The sequence below is a fragment of the Hesperophylax consimilis genome, chromosome 13 (assembly GCF_061612785.1).
Source record: "Hesperophylax consimilis isolate HC1 chromosome 13, BYU_Hcon_1.0, whole genome shotgun sequence".
NCBI classification, from domain to species: Eukaryota; Metazoa; Arthropoda; class Insecta; order Trichoptera; family Limnephilidae; genus Hesperophylax; species Hesperophylax consimilis.
In genome coordinates, this window is record NC_142848.1 from 18,202,248 (window position 1) to 18,225,047 (window position 22,800).

General features: G+C 34.5%; 1 protein-coding gene across 4 annotated transcripts in view; it reads left to right on the forward strand.

Annotated features, from left to right (window-relative positions):
* The window catches only part of LOC149418536 (neurotrimin-like), a 205,770-nt gene that overhangs the window by 155,629 nt on the left and 27,341 nt on the right, over window positions 1–22,800 (forward strand). For 3 of the 4 annotated variants that reach the window (XM_089638555.1, XM_089638556.1, XM_089638557.1), the window contains one exon: window positions 923–1,065. In XM_089638555.1, the coding sequence (XP_089494681.1) occupies window positions 923–1,065 (143 nt within the window). The remainder of the gene's footprint in view (window positions 1–922; window positions 1,066–22,800) is intronic. The other variant, XM_089638558.1, reaches the window with a different exon arrangement.

A 22,800-nucleotide genomic window follows, 5' to 3' on the forward strand; every position in this document is an offset into this window, starting at 1 on the left:
AGGAATGGTATTGATCAAATAATATGGTAAATGTATGTCACCAATAATTGCCTAAAATGTTTTAAGAAGAAACCTTGAAAACGGAAAAAATGCAGGTATTTAAAAAAAACAGTTAAACAATATATTTTTTTACATGGGTATTTTTGTGAAGTAGTATACATTTGTGAAGGAATTAAAGATTTTTTAAATGTTACATGGTAATAATGATTATTAAATAAGGACATACATATTTATGTTATGTTCCCTCACTAAACACGAGTTATTCTCAATTAGGGAGGTATTAATTAAGAGCTTGGAACATATTATGTTTTTTACTTACCCTTATGAAGATCATTTCAAATGACATACTGTTGTACACCGTCATGGTGTAATTTTCTTAATTTATTAACCCTCAATCTTCTATACACTTACTGATGTTCTTACTTACTTTTATCGATAAAAATAAATATATTAGGACAGAAGAAGGGAAAAAATATGGAAGATGAATTGAATATTATTGATTAATTAATTGATTTCCGGGAAGAAATAGGAGAAGCATTTGTTTTGATAATGATTGCTCTAAAATATAATTGATGGAGTTCAATATTTGTTATTTATCATTTTCTCTATGTTGTTTTTCTTTCCTAATTTTGTTTATCTTAGATCATTTCATTAAAATTATTATTTTATAATGTGTGTATTACTTTTATGTCGTTTTTAAATTTACCACATCTATCTACGTACTTAAATTCTGTGTTTTCTAATTTTAAGATTTTTTTCTATCAATTCCACTTTATTTATTTTTTGTATGTAATTCTATGTATCTTGTGCCGACACTTCACCGGTTTATGCAACCAAGTAAGTAGGTATGCAATTTAAAAAAAAAAAACAAATGTAACTTTTGTTTACCTAATAAACTAAGTTGAAAAATGTTTTTTTGCAGAGCCCATCACAATGATTGTGGGCGGGCCAGATCTGTACATCAACACAGGAAGCACCCTGAACCTCACCTGCATCGTCCGGCATTCCCCGGAGCCTCCGCCGCAGATCTTCTGGACCCATGACAACCAGGTAAATAAACCCACGGTTAGTTACCATTTCTGAATAATTCATTTCATTTTGATTGAGACTGTATTAACCCTTAGAACGCCATAGTACTCCTTGGTGTATATGCCATTTTTACGCCGGCTGACACTATTTTCATAGTAACTTACTTATTTTTTGGCAAAATAGTATTTATAAAAAAAGTAAATACTATCCTATCTTGCTTAGTTTTTCCAGGATGGCTAATTATATTAAGAGAAATGTTTTTCTTTCTTTCTAATGTTATAAAGATTATAGTATGATGAAGACATTCGAAAATGTTCTACAATTTTGTTACATTTTCTAGATAAATAAGCGTTCTTTACAATAAAAAAAGTCAAATTCGACTTTCCTGTAAATGAATACAATGTAAATTGTAAATATTTATTTACTTAATTTAAATTTCACGGCCAGCTTATTTTTAACAGAAAGAACATCCGAATCAGCTTAACATCACAAAAGAAAATATTCTACAATGTAAGTTGGAAAAAAAAAGTATAGAATAGTATTAGAAATTTGATTCGGAACTTTTCGACGCGCTTTTTCACAGAAAAAAAATTGAAAGTGAAAAAATAGAAAATTTTTAATAAAATAAATATATTACACCATTTCCATGCCAAGCGAATACAATATATTTTATAATAATTGAAATATAATAACTTTGTTTGAATACCACTTTATTGTATATATTTATAACCAACCGGTTTCAGTTCAACCCGAACCTTCATCAGGGTTAATAAAAACATATTAAATTAATTACAGAGGTGTATGGGTACTTATAGTTAAGCTGGAAGAGGGAGAGAGAACATCTACTTTGGTGGGGGTGGGAGACTTAGGTAGGAGAGAGGGGGTAAACATAGGTGCAGGGAATGGAAATATATTTAAAATGGGGCTGTTTGTTAAATCTAATTGTTTATTTAATAAATTGATTTTATTGACTGTAAGGGATTTTTTTTATCTCGAGTGCTTCTAAATTGTTGAGGCGTAGACCTATCCCGTTTCTATGTAATACATCTATACCTGAAGGTTTATCAAATGAGTGATCTTTATCTATTAAATGTGTTGCAAATTCATAAATTTATTCATAGCCCCATTTTAAATATATTTCCATTCCCTGCACCTATGCTTACCCCCTCTCTCCTACCTTAGTCTCCCACCCCTACCAAAGTTGATGTTCTATCTCCCTCTTCCAGCTTAACTATAAGTACCCATACACCTCTGTTATTAATTTAATATGTTTTTATTAACCCTGATGAAGGTTTGGGTTGAACTGAAACCGGTTGGTTATAAATATATACAATAAAGTGGTATTCAAACAAAGTTATTTTATTTTAATTATTATAATTATGTATACCCACAAAGTGTTTTCTACAAGTGAAAAATCAATATATTTTTGTATGCTAGGAGGATTTTTTAAGGTTCAAAATACCATAAAATCGAGACAAGTGCGGTGAGCAACTAGCAAATCCACGGTGGATTCGCGGGCACACGCGAGAAGGGTACAAAAGTCAGAAATCAATTTTGGATTTATTTGCAAACAGGGGCTTAATATCATCAATACAACCAAATTGAAAAACAAGGCAAAAAGTTAAAAGGTGGGGTGACATCCGGACTTGAACCAAGATCTACTGCTTGCCTTGTGGCTGTGTTCCTAAATACACCACGTCACCTTTTATTGAAACTAAAAAAAATATCTACTTGAGTTTTAGTCAAATTACTTTAAAAATTATCTGACAGATTTATTTATTTTGAAATATTCCCAGATGACACTAATTTTACAGTAGGTTCTCCATTTTTGAACGTATCCCAAAATGAAATACTGCTTTTGAAAACAGTATTTCACTTTCAGACATAAATATCACAAACAAAAATTATATCCAACATAAAATATTAAATTTTTAAATCCATTGTTTATTTCACGTAAACTTTAAAAGTACCAGTTTTAAGTAACTCAAGAACAGTATTAATTTACACAAACGTATTATGAAGGGCTTTGTCAGTTCATTTTTTACATAAACACCAGTAAAAAAATTTCAAATTTTTAGTAATCTTTTCGGCGCTCGATGACTTTTGGAATATATTACAATTATTAGGAAGTGTCTATGGTAAATTATGAAATGCAAATACAAGGGGTGGTATTGCTACTTTCTATCACTGTCTAAATCATAATCTCACAATAATACAAAATAAGACTCTGTCTCAGTTTGTGCCGTAAAGTACACAACAATACTCTACTGCTATCGATGTAGGTACCGTATACTAAAAGGCACAAAATACCCAAGGGATTGTTTAATTATTTAAACTTGAACCCGTAGCTACTGTTTACATTATAGCCGTGTTCTCAATTACACCGCATCTCCTATTTTCCAAATAGAGTTTATTTCTATATTATTATGTATTTATTATCGTGATTAATTTTTGGGTCACTACGCCGTGTTGCGCTTCCTTCTTCATGAGCTACAGTTTTGGACAGCTTTACAGTATCCATCATCACGGTAGACTAAGATGATGGATGATTTCTTGACAAGATATAACGTGGCGTAAAATGAACGCGCCAAGCGGCAGATCAGGTTTCAAGTCCAGATGTTGCGTATATCATTTGTATTGTTTGCTTTTCTATTTCATTGGTTATGTCCTTTTATAAATTTATCCAAAACACTACCTAGATTGCATTTAGTTCAGGTAGAATCTTACAATCATGAAAAAAGATGGCAGCCAAAAATATGCTTTAAAAAAATGAAGATAATGTTGGTAGCTCTCAGTCGAAGTATGATACAGTTAAAAATGACATAATTTGAGATGGTCGAATTAGCTCAGTGATCAGAGTAATTCCCAGGTAAGTAAGACGTACTTGGTTCAAATTCTAGATGGGACTGAATATTTTTTCTGTTTTTTATGCTTCACATCTTTCGTTCGAGGGTCGTTAATATTGTCTCTAATGATTCATTTATTATGTATTAAGAAGCTCCACAATTAAAACTTACTTAAGTTAAGTTAAGCCATAAAATTTTAGTTTAGACTTAATGGAATTCAATAAGTTAAGTTGATTACCACAACTTGAGAATTAGGGAGGGAAAGGAATGGAAATTGTTTCATTTATTTTATTTTCATTATTTTCGAAACATACAGTACATGTATAAAATGTTTTATAAATAATTACTAGGATCAGTACCTATGACATCTCTCTTTGAAATATCTGGGGTGATACATTTTTCCTGGCGGGATCAGTAAATAGATAAACGATATATTTAAAAAATACATTTGATGTATAATAAGTGTATGTGACTGTGTATATTTGAAGGTGTTTGTGTACATGTGTGCCTGAATTTTATTGAGTGGTGAAGCGTTGTGAGTGCGCACCGATTAAGTTACCAGTAATGTTTTTCTTAAATTACGGCAGGAGTAAAAAAAATAAATTAAAGTTGAGTTTGAACAAAGATTACCGAATTTTTGGAGATCAGGGGAAATTGGTGGGTTTTCTGAAGCGTTTGATGTGTAGAATAATTTGGTGTGGAGGGTACGTTTAGATGTATTGTTTATTGTTTATTGTTTATTGTTGTTGTTATACGCCCATAGGGGCTTTTACATAGATTATAAATAAGTTTTACATAAGTTATCGAGTTAGAATTTATACTAAGAGTTATAAAAGTGAAGAATTTTAAAAAAATATACAAGTAGTTTTTGAAGAATATGGCGTAAAGAAACATTTTAAACAACATAATATTTAACAATAACAAAGAACAAAATATAATATAAAACATTACAATAACATATAACATTAATGTATACTGAGAATGTGATAATTAGCTTTTTTGTAATTGTTTGCTAGGCTAATAAATGTGGCTACCGTTAAATTCAATTAAACAGATGCTTTGTGGTTTTCCTTAATAAGATATATTGCGTTGTTTAAATCCAATATGCAAGTATTTAAAATGTCGAGCCTTTTCAAAAGTGCTGTTCCTTTGTCAGGACACGAATTAAACTAATAGAAAAGTCGTTCATGTAACTCATAAAGGATATGTCCTTTTTAGGAAATTTTTTTAGACGCGTGTATGTGTGTAAATTATGTATGTATTGTTTGAGTGAGTATTACAAATGCGTTCATCTAATTAGGTCAATAGAAGCTTTAAGCTTATGATAAAACCACACAATATTCCCTCAACTGCTCCTTACCGTCTGATACCAGTGAGACTAGAGTATCCCCAATTGGTGTATATTGTGGGGCTGAAGACATTGAGGAGGGTAATTAGATGGGAAATATTAAGGTTGGAAAATTCCAGGCTATTCAGATATTATCATTTAATATGATTAAAGTCAGTTCCAGCAACGTTTCACTCTCAGCATTACATAGGTGCGTAAAATTAATTCCAAAGACGGGTATTCTCAGATAGTTTATTAGTAACTTCAGTCAGATCTTGTTTAACTATTCGAATTGGAACTATTTCATTATGTATGTATCATATTCTTGTGTATAAAATATAAATCAAAGGCAAAATCTGAGATCAAGATAAAAACATTGCATTTTAATCATTTAGGGAAAACCCACAACTTCACATTAGAAAAACCGTCTGTTTTATTATTTTTTTAGCCGATATCCTTTAATTCCGTAATTATATATATTTTTTTTAATTCTTGTTAATACAAAATTCTCTTAATACATAAAAAGTATACCTTTCAGATTCTAAATTCTTAAAATGGCAATAGTCATATCTAGCTCTATATAGATCTAACAGCCAGGAGCTTTAAAATCTTCCTTTTCTCTTCTCCACTCCTTTCAGACCAAAAGCAATCCACGATTGAGATGCCATAGTCCTGTTATGGTCTGAAATTTGACAATTAGCGTCATATTAACCTATCATCATTGACGTTGATTCGGTGTTGCCACCTCTCGATGACAATAGGCATCGCAATGATTAAATCGATATGGCGACGGCACACGGCTACACTCCTAATGACTCCCGCCAGTGAAAAACAGTCAGAACTCTTGCAGGGAATTCACGAAAAAATGATCCACGGATAGCATAGATGGCTGTTTAATTTGAGCCAGTCACACGATGAATTTAAATTTCTTTCGTGGATTTTTCTTATTTAAAAACTGTTGCACGGTATTTCTAAAGCTTCAAATATTGGCTGACATAAGATAATATTCACTCTAGCTAATAGATGCCACTACGGTCTGCAAATATACTTGCGATTCAAAGCGAAGCCTCCTCCCTAGAAGGACCAAAACTAATCTCCATAAAACACTCGTCGGACCAGCACTAATCTACGGATGTGTACCCGTGGAGAATTAATGGTGCAGAGGAGGGGTACTAGATAATGTATACTGGTTATCATTGAGACGAAGAACCTGATAATAACGTTTGTAGTAATTTAAAAAATGGCATCTGGCTGATAATGTCCAACTACGAGCTACGCCAATCATTATTGTTTTATAAAAGTCTTAAATAAGAATATTCTTAAAATTGGTACCGCGCCGTGAAATATGATACGAGCAAGGTTGGAAGAAAGCCGTCTACAAAATAAGATTCTTTTATATTTCGGACTTATTTATAAACATAGTAAACGAATTTGTTTTGTAGAAATCAATTTTTCAAAAATTCCCCTTCTCCCTTTACCCATAGAGGGTGCTCTATTACTATTTGGACGGACTTCAATCCAATCGGCCAATCTTCGTTTATACTGCCAAGGTTTCATGAATCCACGCATTTCGATATTAATAAAACTCCAATTTACCTATACTAATATAAGGACATAAGAGATTTTTCTCAGAGTCGCTTTTGATGTGAACATTGCACACCAAAAGCGACCCAACGAGTCCCAACTGATCTGAGCTAGTGGGAATATTTCATGAACAATTGGGGCATTTTGTGGGGTCGAGAAGTGTGAGGGAAAAATAAGGTAGAGAAGAAGAAGTTTGGGAAGTTTCAGGATTTTCTCATCTGGTCACTAAACACTTAACATGGCTAAAAACAGTTCAACCAACATTTCGATTCATAATGGTGGTTCACCATCACGATACTGAGAGTGCTTATAACTCTGTAGCACTGCAGGAGTGAATGCATTTTATGGAGACCGATGACTCGATTTTCAATTTTGGTATCTCACCTAGCAACATCACTATCACCAATGTGTGCTACTTTCCAGGGTGGGGATTGGATTTGATTTCACCACATATAATTTACACCGGGTGGAATCCCACATCACTCCCGTCCTTCCTGTCTGTATTCAACCTTCCACGCAGTCTATGTAGTCATCTCTTCTTTGGTCTGTCTATGAATCGCTTTCACTGGAGCACCAACTTGGTCATTACTTCTGGCATCCTATAATCTGACATTCTTTTCACATGACCCGCCCATAGCAATTTCGGGACATACAGAACATGAATGAGAAATACTTGGAGTAGGTGGATGAGTTTGTGTATTTAGGAAGTATGTTTACGAGAGATGGGAAGGCTGACAAAGATATTGAAAGAAGGTTAAATGAAGGTAATTCCGTTAATGGAGGACTGAACGCCGTTGGCGCTAACAAAAAAATGTCCAAATAAGCGAAGTTAACAGTCCACAACGGAGTGCTGGTACCTACCTTGATGTATGGAAGTGAAGCATGGAACTGGCAAAGAAAGGATGAAAGTAGATTAAATGCTGTTGAAATGAGATCCCTGAGGCGCATGTGTGGTAAAACCATGTTTGATCGTGTGAGGAATGTGGAGATCTGCAAAGAGTGCAAGGCTGATGTAAGCGTAAAGAGTAAGATTAAAAAAGGGACGCTTAGATTGTTTGGGCCTGTAGAGCGAATGAGCGAAGATAGGAGTGAAAGGAGGATATATGATGCAAATGCCAATGGTAGCAGAAGTCGGGGACGCCCGAGGAAGACATGGCACGATCAAGTGAATCAGATAATCGAGTCGGGCCATGTCAAGAGTCAGAATAATAGAAGAGTATGTATGAATGTGAATGAGACAAGAAGTGTGTGCCAAGACCGAGTTGTTTGGCGGTCCGCCCTCTATGCCTACCCCTGCGGGGAAACGGCGTGATGGTTAGTTAGTTAATTAGTTAGTCAGAACATCACAATGGTATCACGATATATTAAGTTGTCAAGTTCATGATTCAGTATCATACTGTAAGATTAATTTTCCAGCGTTGGACGTAAGATTATACGCTTAAAGACTGCTAGCTTGTTCTCATCATTTTACATTACACCCCATGTCTAACAACCAAATGTAACAATCGATCTGATTTTCGTTTTGTAGATTAGCAGGTTGATTATTTTGCTTAGTATTCTTAACTGCAGAAGTCCCTCAGCAAGTAAATGGATTTTTGCGTCTCATCTATCTTTAGTATCTCAAAGATTTTTATCCTCAACCCCTGGAAAAGTTGAAACATATAATATAATCCGCTGAAAAGAAACTTAAAGATGTTGTAAAAATCATTTGAAACATCTTGTTGCCGATTTTCAAACAACAATAATTATTTCGTGAAGTTATTATCCAAGGAATTTCGCCATTGCGGACAACTATTTCCGAGTACTCCTTTCATTGGTTGTAATCAAAACTCTCTTTTCTATTTAACAGCCAACACCCAGCTGACATCAATCAACCGACAAAATTTGACTTATGAACGCGAACAAGGGACGACAAATTGATTTTTAATTGAATTTATTCGGCGTAACCTGTATTCTTTTAGGGAGGCAAGTCCAGGCTCGTCCTAATAGAATCACCATGGTTAAAATAAAGATTTGAGTTTTAAAGAATTCATGAAACAAAAGCATTCTAAATAGACGGCTTGAATACTTTAGATTGATAACTCTGACTTTCACCAGGAGTGATTTATTGATTCTCACAGTCATCTTGTTAGAAGAGACATAATCTCATAGATCTACGTCGTGTTGTAGAATACAACGAAGGTTTTTTTTCCTGAAAATGGTGGACGACACAGCCGCTTTCATGAAATAATAATTACCGACCGAAGTAATTAATGCTAATTATTTTCGTAGTTTAAAAAAATATAATTTTTTAATGATAAAGTAATGTTTTTAAGACAAGGTTTTTATGCAGAGAACAAATGATAACAATTTATTAGTCGCCTGAAATATCCATACAAATTGAAAATGTCTCCCGAGTAAAAATAAATGCCGCCGACGGAAATTGAATCCGTACCTTCTGAAGTCCGCTCAGGTGCTCTGGACCACTGAGCAACTTCGGCTTATTCCCAACCCACCAAATAATTTAATATGTTACTTCAATCGATAATTACTGCTTATTGAATTTTCAATTTGTATGGATATTTCAGATTCATTTTTCATTTCTCGTTAATTTCATTTTTCAATTGTCGTTTGAAGTACTTCTACATATTGAATTGTTTGGCGGGTTGGGAATAAACCGACGTATCTCAGTGGTCCATAGCACCTGACCGGACATCAGAAGGTACGGGTTCAATTCCCGTCGGTGGCATTTATATTTACTCGGGAAATATTAACAATTTGTATGGATATTTTAGGAGAGGAATTAATGCTTATAATAATTTGTTGAAAAAAAATATAATCACTTTTACATGGATACCGTACATGGAATCCAACTGCTTTCAACTATTTAGAGCCAGTAGTTCTATTGTATCTGTTTTTTAAGGGTATGTACGAAATGATAATTATGATATGAAGATTTGCTCAAGAATTTCAACAACTAATTTTGTCAACAGATGTATCTTTTGTTCCTGCCATATATCAATACAACGATATTTAGTAGATTCCTTTTTTACTATAGTAACCATTTTTCCTTTGTTTTATTATATATTTTTTCTCTTCAAATTTTCGAACTAATCAAATAACAGCTGGTGACTGAAGCGTTATTTTCTTTTATCATTACAAAAGGAAAAGGTTTGTATAATAAATGTGATTGACATAACAAATAGTTCCTTTATTTAATAGACCTTCAATTCACTTATTATGCTGTGAGAGTAAAAGTAGTTGGGTGGGAAAAGAGAAGCTGTAGAAATACCTGGCTGTTCACAACTATTTACAAAAATAAGTCTTTTCCAATAATATTTTGCAATTCTGAACGGTGGTTTTTCAACGGGGCGATGCTAAAATTATCTAAAACTCAGTAAAAAAAAAAATTAGGAGATTCATCCATAAAAATGGGTTACATTACTTTATTTTATACAGTGATGGTTTTCTACGGGAAATGTTCTAAAATAATTATATATTTGGGTATATAACCAGTAACAAATTTCTCATTGCCATTGTGTTTCTCCCTACATTTAGGCCCTTCTTCCATAGTAATTTTCTACTTACACGACTAAATTTGGAATTAACTCTTTACAATACATTGAATATAAGCAATACAACGCATTACCTAGGAACCTAAAACTTCCAGCAACAAACAAAAAAATTAGGCAAAAGCTCTTTTAAGGCTAAGCTCTTTATGCCAAATAACTATTTTGATTAATATTTATAACGAATCGGTGTACATTATGAATACCAAAAAATTTGCATTAGATAAATTTAAGGTTTTCCTATCGTTTCGCTTGAGTAGAATACAAATAAAAAAATAAAATACTTAATAAAAAATATAAATGTAAACTACCAAAAAAAAAAATTTTTTAATAGAAATGTATGAACACATAAACAACTTTAAAAAATACAGTATTATTGCTAAGATTATTTGTGACAGTTTCACTTGATTGACTTTTTTGCTTTCTTCTAAAATTATTTACAAAATAAATAAAAACCAGTTTTGTGCTTGAAATCGAACGTTTCTATACTCCGTTTGTCAAGCGATTTTAATGCCTATTACCTACAATATAAGGTATACCAAGAATATACACATTTTTGGCTTGTAGCTTTCTTTTAAGCCCACGCAAACCCAATTTCTACCAATTTATAACATATTTGTCACTCACTCCTGAAGTTCTTAAGATCAAAAAAATCGGTCTCAAAAATAGAAATATCAAAAAAAACTGTTATTATTTGAAGATAATACATTTTCTATGCCAAAACGGTAATTATATTAAATTCCCTCGATACAACAAAATCGCAAAGTAAGCTCCGAAAAATATTAAAAACATGTTGTGTTATTTAATATGTTATGGGCATGAAAAAAATCCCAGTGTATCTTTAAGTTCATTTAAAGTTTCGAGAGATTTTTGGTCTATTTCAAACTAGTAATGTTTTATTATAAATAATCACCATTTTCGCTTAGTTATAATCGTTTTTTTTAATATTAGCTAACATTCGTGTTTAAATATCTCCGTTTCAAACCATTGTTGAATGCTCACTACGGTGCCTTAAAAGCTATTTGCTCAGCAGTTGGAACTCCAAAAGAACTTCATGTTTATTTATTTTAATTTATTTAACTGTGTTAAGTCTGTCTAGTCTGTTTTATAAAATCTATGTACACTGTTCATTGAACTCCCTTTAAAATTCGTTTTCTTATTTAAAAATAAGTTTCTCTTGTTTAATTAATGTTGTTTTTCCAGAAATGAGTTTTTTTTTGATAATATGTTTTAATTATCATTGTTATTGTTCAGAAACGTAATATCACTAAATATATAAAAATTAAAATTCTGTACTCGCGTCGAAAAAACTTGTCGCGCACAGTCCATAAACGTAGCCACTAAAATCAGAAGTCCAATAATTTTTTAATTCTCGAAACATGAAAACTAGAATGCTTTCATTTTAATATTGTTACGCTTTGACTGAAGAATAATAACACCATATCCACGGAAGCGTAAGTTAAAAGAATAGTTTTGTGGACGTTACTTGTGTGCCCGAAAACTGTAATTTCGAGCACGGTAATTGTAGAGTATTGCTGATTTTTTTTTAAATCTCTTCAAATTACTGGTAATCCGGTTAAAAATAAGACTGAATCCAGATAAGTTTGTAGTAAATTCGTATTAATATCGGAACATGTGTTCATGAACCTGCGTTTGGCTTAATAATATATAATAACGAAATGCGAAAACGTTTTGATTTTTATGAACACGTGTTCCGACATCGCGACAAAATATTGGCAATTTACTAAAAGTTTATCAGGATACTTATCAATTCATTCGTTAATGGCCAGCAATCCCGTTTTTACCGGACTACAAATAATTTGAAGAGATTCTTAATAAATGAGCATATATATTTTATCAGCAAGTTTTCTCCGTGTTCTTTCTTGCAAAACCTTTTCAAATATCGAAAAGCTATTTGTTGTATCATCATTATGTTCATATAATCAATTCTATTTTTATCTGGAGGGTAAAAATGTGGAATTGGCGATTATTTTCATATTGGTGTAGATAATACTTCAAAGGAATATTTGTTCTGTGATTATAATACAATCATATTGAGACTTGTGATGGTTTGAACACTTACATAATATAAACGAGACGAACGTACTCCAAAAAATTTTTTTGTTTAGATTAACAACATAAAATACGACAGGCAGGCCCTTCGAACAGAGTTATGAGTTCTTTACCACGGAATTGTAGACCTTGCAGCGTGTTTGAAAATACGGACAGTGAGTGTTTAGATTTGAATATGGAGAGAGCTCCGAGAAATCAATTAAAATCAGTAGTAATGTGTGAAATTACGCTTAGTTAGTGAATTCAGATGGTGTTAAAAATTATTGTTAAATATTAAATTAAAGTGAAATATTATTGAACCTGTGTTAAAAATTATTGTTAAATATTAAATTAAAGTGAAATATTATTGTACCGGTGAAGTGAAAATGATTGGACTCAGTGAGGATGCAGTAAGATGTTGTGCGATCGCGATTATATTATAAAATGTGTTAATTTAAACGTGATTTCGTAAACAGTTCAAACTAAATTACCTATCTTAAAAACATAGAAATAATAATAATAATAATTGCGTTTTAAAATAAAGTGAACGTATTTAGCAGCAGGAAGTGTTTACCATATCGGTTAATCGAGCTAGGGAGGAATAAATAATTAGCGAGATGGCGTCCTATCTTCAGGGACCGTAAACCAAAGAATTTAAAAAAATCATTAAATGAGAAGTTATGAAGCTCTGGGATAGATCGTAAGACTGCGGGTTCGAATCCTGACAGAGATTTTAGGGAGGTACAATTTTATTTACAGAATTATTTAATTACTCTTCTATAGACTTAGGGAGGAGACCATAAAACTGAGCAAATTGTAGGAACTTCGCTAAAAGGAGGAAGGAATGCCGAGAGGGAGAAGTTAAACTAAACTGATTTAGCTATGTAGGGTGGAACCAAGTAAGCTTCATACTGGGATTGGGAAAATGGCTGACAGGGTGAGTTTTTTATATTATTTATTAAATTCCAGAAGACCTTTTAAAGGACGGGTGCAACCGTGGAACAGGAACAAGGTTTATAATACCTGACATGCGGCCGAGACAAGAGCCGCAAAGTACAGTCAGTTGAAAGGGATGGAGTTTTGCTAGCGTATGACCGCCCGAATAAAAGCGATCGGATGCAACCAAACAGAACAAAAATGAATACTTATCATCTGTTATTTGACTTTCTAATTTACAAATTGGGATACAAAAGAACAAATCTAGAGTCAAAAAGGGGAGATGGTAATCTCCGAAATAAAACTACCAACCGAACAACTTTTCTCAACAGGTCCCTTTTCGTGAGGTAGGCAGCCTCATAAAATTAAATGCCAAAATCAAACCAATTATCCGTTTATACCTACCTGAGAGGATAGGTATTCAATAGAAGATACCCATACCTAATACACGAGGGAACTAGTAACCCCATAAAATAATTACTGGAACTAAATATTAAAAAACAGACAGTCCTCATCCTAAATTTGACATTTCGAGTAAACCTTACATATATCTTACATGATAATTAGCTGAATGGGTAAGCACACAACTTATCCATAGAAGCAGACATAATGTCGACAAGATCTTCGTGTGTTATCTGTGTTATTGATCTAGAAAGGGATGTAAGTTTCCGACGACGTGGAATTTACAGCGTTTTCTGGAGGCGGCTTGTAAATTGAGACCTTACGTGTCACATTTTCACGACTAGATTCATGACAAGGGATGTCATGGTTTTCCCCTTCTACATTCAGTAAAGTAGATTTTCCTGGAGGTGTAATGAGGTTGGGGCATTTTTGAAATTGGTATGAAGACGTGGTTTTCTTTATTCTGGCGTGAAGGTTGCCAATTTGGAACAAGGGGAGACCCGGCCGGCTCGGATATCCAGACACGTAGAGATCGATTGCCTTGTTCTAATTATCATCCATCAGATTTGTTTGGTAAGCGGAGGAGCCAATTTAGCTTGAACAAATTCATTTCCGGTTCTCCTTTCCCTTCCAAAATATACATATGGATGGCGCCGACAACTAACACCATGAATTTATCGTATGTATATCACATATATAAAATCTAACACTTTATCATACCTACATATCACCCTACGACAGATAGAATCACGTAGCTAGTTGGGGAGCAGGCGAGACAGAAAATAAGGTTTATGAAATGGCTTTAAAACACATCGGTAATGGATTCAACTCACTCTATCTCAAAAGAACCGAGGGATACCACATACATAGATAGTTAGGTTTCTATACCAAGAAACAAAAAAACAACACAACGTTCGGTGAAACTTTTTTATACTGAACCGTCACGTGAAATAATTACGTTCAAGTTCGTAAAACACGTAGACAAACTAGGGTGCACACACTCGAATGGGTGTGTAATCAAGAGAGGGAAGCAAAGGCTTGTACAGACAGCAGGGAGGATATTCCTACCCCGGATATATACATAATCAAAGCCTTATGGAAAAGCTACCTATGGAACTTAAAGAAAATTCATTGCAGAAAGAAAAGTTTGAAAAGTACAGATCATTACACACTGAGACATTATATTTGACAATCGACATGTCTCCAAAGGTCTTCGAAACCTTCCATCGGAAAAAAGCGTATTTAATAAGTGCAAAACCATTTCTTCCTACTCCGTTTAGAGCACTAGCCTGCCTGTGGCGGTAGTATTATTTGACATGCTCCAAATTCCGCAAGCAACGTTAGCACATAACAGCCGAAATGCCCTTAAAAGACAACCATGTTGTTTGAACTCACATTTCAGGGGTTTAGAACCATTCATGATCAAATTCAACGTCTAAAAAAAGTATTACGTCATGTTACAGGACATAAATGTATTGAGGCCAACGGGCGGGCTGACAAACTAGCAAGTAAATGGGCGAAAGCACCACTTGTAGGATCTGAGCCGGCCGTAGGAGTAGCAGCTTGCCACACAAAATTACATATTGAAAGGTGGGACAAATCCCAGCACCGCAAAGAATGGGAGAGGGCACCTGGAATGAAACAATAGAAAGTACTCATAAAAGGACCAGACCCTAGACGAACCAAGAAACTACTCGATAGACAGAAACTCGCTGAGTGAACTGGGAGGACTACTAACGGGACACTGCCATCTCAGGAGACACATGCAGATATTGGGAGTGGAAAATACCAATAGATGCAGGAAATGTGAAGAGGATGAAGAGACTCCAATTCACCTATGGTGCCAATGTCCTGCCCTGGTGGGAACTAGGCTCAGATACCTGGAGAGACATACAGTAGAACCAGAAGACATAGCCACATTCCCAATGACAACCCTGGTGAAATTTATTAAAGGGACTGGGTAGTTGTTAAAGGATTGAGGTAAAATGAGAGATAGCACAATGGGCCTATGGCCTAAGTGCTCACGGCAACTACGTGTAAACCGTCTCCGCTTTAAAAAAAAACTTACGTCATGCTATATTTTCTTGACCACTTGTGTAGATATTCTCTACAGAGTGTTGTCAACCACTTCAATAGGCTTGAATAGTTTCCAACTGTCGCCGCGACTCTCTCGTCTGCTGGCGCCCTCACTGTTTAGAATTAATTATTATTTGTGTATAACGTCATGCGATCACATAAGTTCTGTCCAAAGTGATGGAACGTGTGATCAACGACAAACTGCTCACATACCTCGAGAAGAACAAAATTATCAACGACCGTCAATACGGATTCCGGCGGAACCACTCGTGCGGTAATCTTCTCGCGTATGTTACGCATGTTTGGGGGCGGTGCCTGGAACGACGTCATGGTGAGACCCAAACGGTCGCACTAGACATATCCAAGGCCTTTGACCGGGTCTGGCACCGAGGACTTGTCAACAAATTGCCTTCTTTCGGACTTCCCGCATCCCTGTGTACGTGGATTGCTGACTTTTTAAGGGATAGGTCGATTCAGGCAGTTGCTGACGGTTTCACCTCTTCCTCACACTCCATAAATGCTGGCGTCCCACAGGGATCGGTTCTGTCTCCGACTTTGTTTTTGTTGCACATCAATGACCTTTTGACATGTGCACCGATTCATTGTTACGCGGATGACAGTACAGTTCATGATAGCTTTTTGTTTGACAAGCCCCCAAAGGGCACACAAACTCCAACGGCTCGGAGGGCTTTGAAGCAGAGAATGGACGGTTATCTCGAGAGTATTTCCTCCTGGAGTAAAAATAATCTCGTCGAATTTAATGTTTTAAAGACCCAAGCCTATCTGATTACGTCTAAAAGGGATCCAAATGTTAATCTAGTCTCCTTCAACGGAAGCAATCTTCCGAACAGGCCTTCCATTTATATGCTTGGTGTAACTATAAGTGACCAGTTCATGTACGGGGGCTCCATCGAAGCCAGAGTAAAGTTGGCCTCTCAGAAGCTGGGCTTACTGTACAGGGCCCGCAGATAGATAGATAGATAGATGGCCGGCATAGTCCAGTGGTAACGCATTGGACTGCCATTCCGAAGGTCGCGGGTTCGAACCCGGCGTGCGCAAATGAATTTTATTTGAATTATTTGTGTTATTTCACAATTAATTAATTAAAATAATATATAGTATATTTGCGGCACGTTCCAGAGTGGAAGATACTACCAGTATCGCCCTGGTGTAAGACCACCATTCAGAATTGAAACGTTGCTCCAAATGGCTTTAGCCGTGTTTAGTGACTAGATCTGAATAGCCAGGTACTTCCCCACCTTCCTCTTTCCCTTCCCCACTTACCTTCAGCCTCACAACATCCCCCAATTGGGGATGCCATAGTCTCACTGGCTCCAGACGGGAGCAGTTGGGACTCTTGTGAGGTATTCACTATAAAAAAAAAAGATACTTTAATAGTACACAACTGCTGACCCTGTACAAATCGCAAGTGCGCCCTACTGTCGAATTTGGCAGCCATCTCTGGTCCGGAGCCCCTAAATACCTGAAAAAACCCTTGACTCTGTGCAGAAACGGGCGGTCCGTTTGATAGATTTCCCAATCTTAACAAACGGACTGCAATCTTTAGAGCACAGGCGTCAGGTAGGTATGCTGTCCTTGTTCTCTCGGTATTACAATGGAAGATGCTCTGAGGAACTAGCGTCATTGATCCCTTCGGCACCGGTGCGTAGTCGGGATACACGCCAAACGCGCGCCCAACATTTGTACACGGTTGACATTTGTCACATGAGAACGGGTCGCTTCTACGATTCGTTCTTAAGTTCAACAGCTTGACTGTGGAACGAACTGCCGGCCTCTGTGTTTCCTCCCTCCTACAACATGGGACTTTTCAAGACCCATGTTCACTCCTTCCTCTCCACAAACAGACCCTCCACACAGCATCCCCAAAGATGACATAGGCCCTGAGGGAAATTATTTTCTTCAGGACCTCCTGTGTGGAGTTGATTAAAAAAATATAAATAAAATGCTATATTTTCTTGGAGATTTGTGTAGATATTCTTTACCGACAGTTGGCTACCACTGTCAACAGGCTCCTTTACTCAGCAAGGGTATTATTACATGCGCCTCGGAGCCCACATACATAGACGGTTCGAAGTTTGGCAAGATGATAAGAAACACAAAGTCCTCCTTTACACGGTGTTTAGCGCGCGTGGGGGAAGTTGCTTTTAGGTCTTTTAATAGAAAATAATCCATTATTGAACAATTACATATTTAATATATTATAATAAAACAAATAAAAAACTTTATTCCACTTAATTTTATTTTGACCGTAACCGGTTTCAGCTCGTCAAAGCCATCTTCAGACTGGTACACAAAATTCTTAGTCTACGGTTTATATACACAACATATGGGGGAGAGGAGAGAGGAGTAGTTTATAGGGTTTTAATCAATTTTATTTGTTACTAAGTCGTTTAAGATTGTGGAATTTCTAAATAATAAGAAAATATTTAGAAATTCCACAATCTTAAACGACTTAGTAACAAATAAAATTGATTAAAACCCTATAAACTACCCCTCTCCCCCATATGTTGTGTATATAAAACGTAGACTAAGAATTTTGTGTACCAGTCTGAAGATGGCTTTGACGAGCTGAAACCGGTTACGGTCAAAATAAAATTAAGTGGAATAAAGTTTTTTATTTGTTTTATTATAATATATTATAATGGAATTCCACCACGAATAATCGGTCTCAAAAATAGAAAAATTACATACTTCATTTCGATATTATACCTTGACAGTTAAGATCCTCGATTCCGATTCTAGAGGTCACAGGTTCAAAGTAAATTTTAAAAATTAAAAATAATAAATTCTGATTCTGGTTCAATGACCTCTAAAATTTAGATTTGCTTTGAATTTAAGTGGCATTCTGTAAATTGAATCTGTTTGTGCGAACAATTCAGACAAGCGATAAAGTAGGTCCAAAAATTATTTTTATTACGTAATTAATTAATAATTCTTTATTTTAAATGCGTATTTCTTTTGATATTATTGTAGATTTTCATGACAAAAAGTAATATCGTTATTTATATTTGAGTTATAATACCGTGTTGCGCTTCCTCCTTCTGTTGCGCTTCCTCTTTCGATCATCCTTACCAGCAACCCTGCAATAATATTCCGCAATAAATTGTTACAAAAATAGTATTAGTAGACATTACAAAGACTAGTAAAATATTAATAACATTCACATAATGAAACAGAAAAAACATTTTAAAAATATTTACTTCATCGCGGCTCTGACTGGTACCCCCGAGACAAATAGTTCTGCCCTTGTTCAAAACGCAAATACTGCAAAACAAACAATGAGAATAATCATTGCTTTATTTTAGTATTTGCATTTTGTTCATTTTCTCTTCATATGAAAGCACAAACAAATTTCAATTGGAAGTTACACGCAGGTTACATACATATTAGCTGTAAATATCAATTTTTATCTTGTATCAGACTATACTGCTAGTCACTACAGAATGTCTTTATATACAATGTAATGTATAAATGTAACCTTCTTCCAATTGAAATTATACAAAGAACAATTATTAAAATTATATTTAAAAAATCCTTTGACTACCCAACAGAACGCCTGTTTGAAGAATTTCAAGTACCTACATTTAAAGACCTCATATTAAAAACTCATTAATCCAAATTATAAAAGAAAAAGATAAATATCAATTTTTAAATGAAAACAGAACGCGACTTAGACATGTTTTTCTATGCCCAAAACTAAATACGTCTTTTCCACAACATCATTATACTTACCAGGGAAGAACTTTTTTCAATCGTCTACCAGAAGAAATCAGAAGCATTAATGATAAAACCCGAATACTGCTCTCTGTCAAGAGACACTTAAAAAATATTCTGAAAAAAAAAACTACTGTCACTTAATTAATCTCACAAATATTCTTAGTTTTCCATAACTTCCTTTCTTTTTTTGAATTTATTATATTAATATATTATCCTTCACTACTATCAAAAAAATACTACAGCAAACATACATTTATGTAAAATGAATTATTTAAGTACTAACTAACAACAACATTTATGTACACTCCTCTTCCATACACAAGCAAATGCTTTCAATGGAAGAGTAGTAAAAAGACCCAAGATGTAAAATGAATTATGAACCATGTAAACATATTATTAAAAATAAAAAAATAATTACAAAAAAAAAAATGTTTCCAGTTGTCCTTTTATTAGACAGCTTAAACAAATTTTCTTAGAAGTTACACGCGAAAGGGTTACATATAGTTGTACATGTGAAAAACACTTAACGTTCAAATCTAAACCTGCAACATTGAATGTTTGATCCAGTGACTTATTAATGGTCATTGAAAACATTATTTTACTGAAAATTGCAGTCGTTTAAATTGAAACGGTAAATCCGTTGGTATTAAAGGATTCTGGGAATTAAAATACCTTCTCCAGTTCCAAATCCGGTCAGTATTTTACACTCTATTATGATTTTTTTCAATGTTTTAACTGCAAACGTGTACCATTGCAAAATTTGGGTGGATTGAGATTACGTAATAAAATAATAGAACTCCCTACTTTCTACAGAGGGCTGTAAGGAATTGAAGAATTCTGTAGGAAACTGAACAGCCTATTAACAACCAATTATTATTGAAGGTAATTTACCAAAACGCAAAGGTTTTCATTGACGAGATCAATTCTTCCACTGTCTTGTGGTAGCTACTCGTTACCAATTTTCAGCAAAAACTCTGCAAAAAGCCTGTTTTCACAAGAAGACAACGAAACTTTCAAAGATTTTGGTTTTAATATCCAATATATTTAAGTACGGCTCGTCACACCCGTTAAGATTTGAGGAAAGTCACATGAGAAAAAAATTGTACACCCAGGTGAGTTTTCGCTGCGCAAATCGAACATAGTTCTGTCTAATGCTTCCACAAAGTCTTGTTCGACATGGTAGCTTCATCCGAAACTATTAATGAGCAGTCGCGCATCAATTTTCCAACATTGCATTGCATGGAAATACCACAAAAACTGTTAGTATCATTAGTAGCAATGTTTAGCGAGAATTTGAATAGAATTTTTTCTTTGCATGCTGCTTGATAGGTGTTATAAGTAACTCCTTGTACCTTGTTGATGTGTGCAAAGATGTTGTGCTTTTTACAACATGAAGTAACATTCTCAAGTAAAAACAATGGCTATTGTTGAGATGAACCACGTAAACCCTCCAAACTTTTTTAAACGTTTTTTAACTCCATGAAAGCTGTCAACTGGGGTTCTTTGCTTTCTACGTTGGAAGGTTTTGGCAGTCTACTTCCACGTATAATAGCTTGGAACTTCGTCATATGTCGGTCTTTTTGTGAAATTGTCTTGAGCACATAACGGTATTTTGTGGATTAACAACAGTGAAAGAAACACTCTGTAAAATTGTATAAATTAACGGCAAGGTGAATAATTGTGGGTGCTTGGTCATCCACGTTGAATGATAAAATCCTCCATACTGCTTTGGAGCTGTATATGTAATGACCATATTGATATTTATTGACTTCATTTGGTGATTGTATGCTGAACTTAGCTTGATCGGTACCTTTATTTATATATTTAATAATGTATTGGATTGATTTTATTGAACTGCACAACTCAACGTTGATGTGAGCGTCGAAAATTTTAAAAAGTATTGAGTTATAGGGAACGGTCTACCGGTTGTCAATTTCATGGTTTCGCACAGCGACAGATAGTCCATATTTATGATATCCGTCGTCGCTGGTAGATGTCTGGTTCTGGAATGATTTAGATTTTTTTAATACATTTGCCATTCCGCACACTTGAAGAATTAAGATTTAGGTCTCCTCCAGGGCCGTGGACCATTTGGTTTTTTTTTATTATTAAATTTGTACAGGGTTGGATCTTCATTATTCGAAAAATCCGCTGAAATAGCGCTGTCAATTTGATCAGGTATAATTTTATTTACTAACCACAGCAGCAGATAAAAATGTGGTAAACCACATTTCTGCCATTCTATAGTGTTCATGTGGCATCGCTGTGGACCTAATATAAGAGCGTTTTTATGAGGTATAGGAGTTTTTGTACTTTTAAATAGAATACTCTGTTCACTGTATGTAAACACTATAACTGTGGAGTTAAATTGGTGTTGATATTTTCCTTGATTTGAAAACCCTATCAAAATCCGTTTCGTAGTTTGGAAGAACTAAGCGCATAAACAGACAGATCACTGTTTTGAATAGAAACGTTTTCCGCAATGGTTTTAGAATTTTAGTATCTGTTTTTTTTCCGTTTCCTTATCACTTATTTCACATCTCAACACTAATTGCCAAATTGGGTGTAATACACATACATAGTACCACTACTGGATCCAGGTGGTAAAACTCTTGTGTGGTATTCTCACAAAGAAAGAGATAAAACAAAAAAAGAGCCGACGATTTAGGCATTTAATGCCTAAATGCGGTAAACACAATATTTGACGACACAAGAATTTATAAACATAATTTAAGCAAAAAAATGATAAGTTTAATCTCACTTTATTTGAATATAAAAGCAATTTATTTCAGATCAGCTGAAATCTTCATTAGGAATGTATTTATACAAATCTGATGAAGGTTCGGGCTGAACTGAAACTACGTAGTTGGTTTTTTCATTAACTTATAACCATATCTAACCACAAAGAGATTGCTTCCTATGAAAGTAAAATATATTTTAAACAACGTTTAAAATGTCTATTTTGTGCAATTGCTGACTTAATACCAAGAGACAACTGTAATTCCCAATCTTTATCTTACCAATCTCTTCAACAATCCCTTCAATCTTACAACATACCCCAATTATTGGAGATGACATAGTAACACCTGATCCGAACTGTTAGGACCTTTGTGCAGTGTGAACATAAAAAGAATTTTTCATTTGTTGTAAGCCATGACCCATGACTAGATATATTGGATTACCTGATTTTAAACAAATAGAGACACAAATAAGGCCGATGTTAAACAAATAGATACAAAAATAAGTAATACTTCATATAATC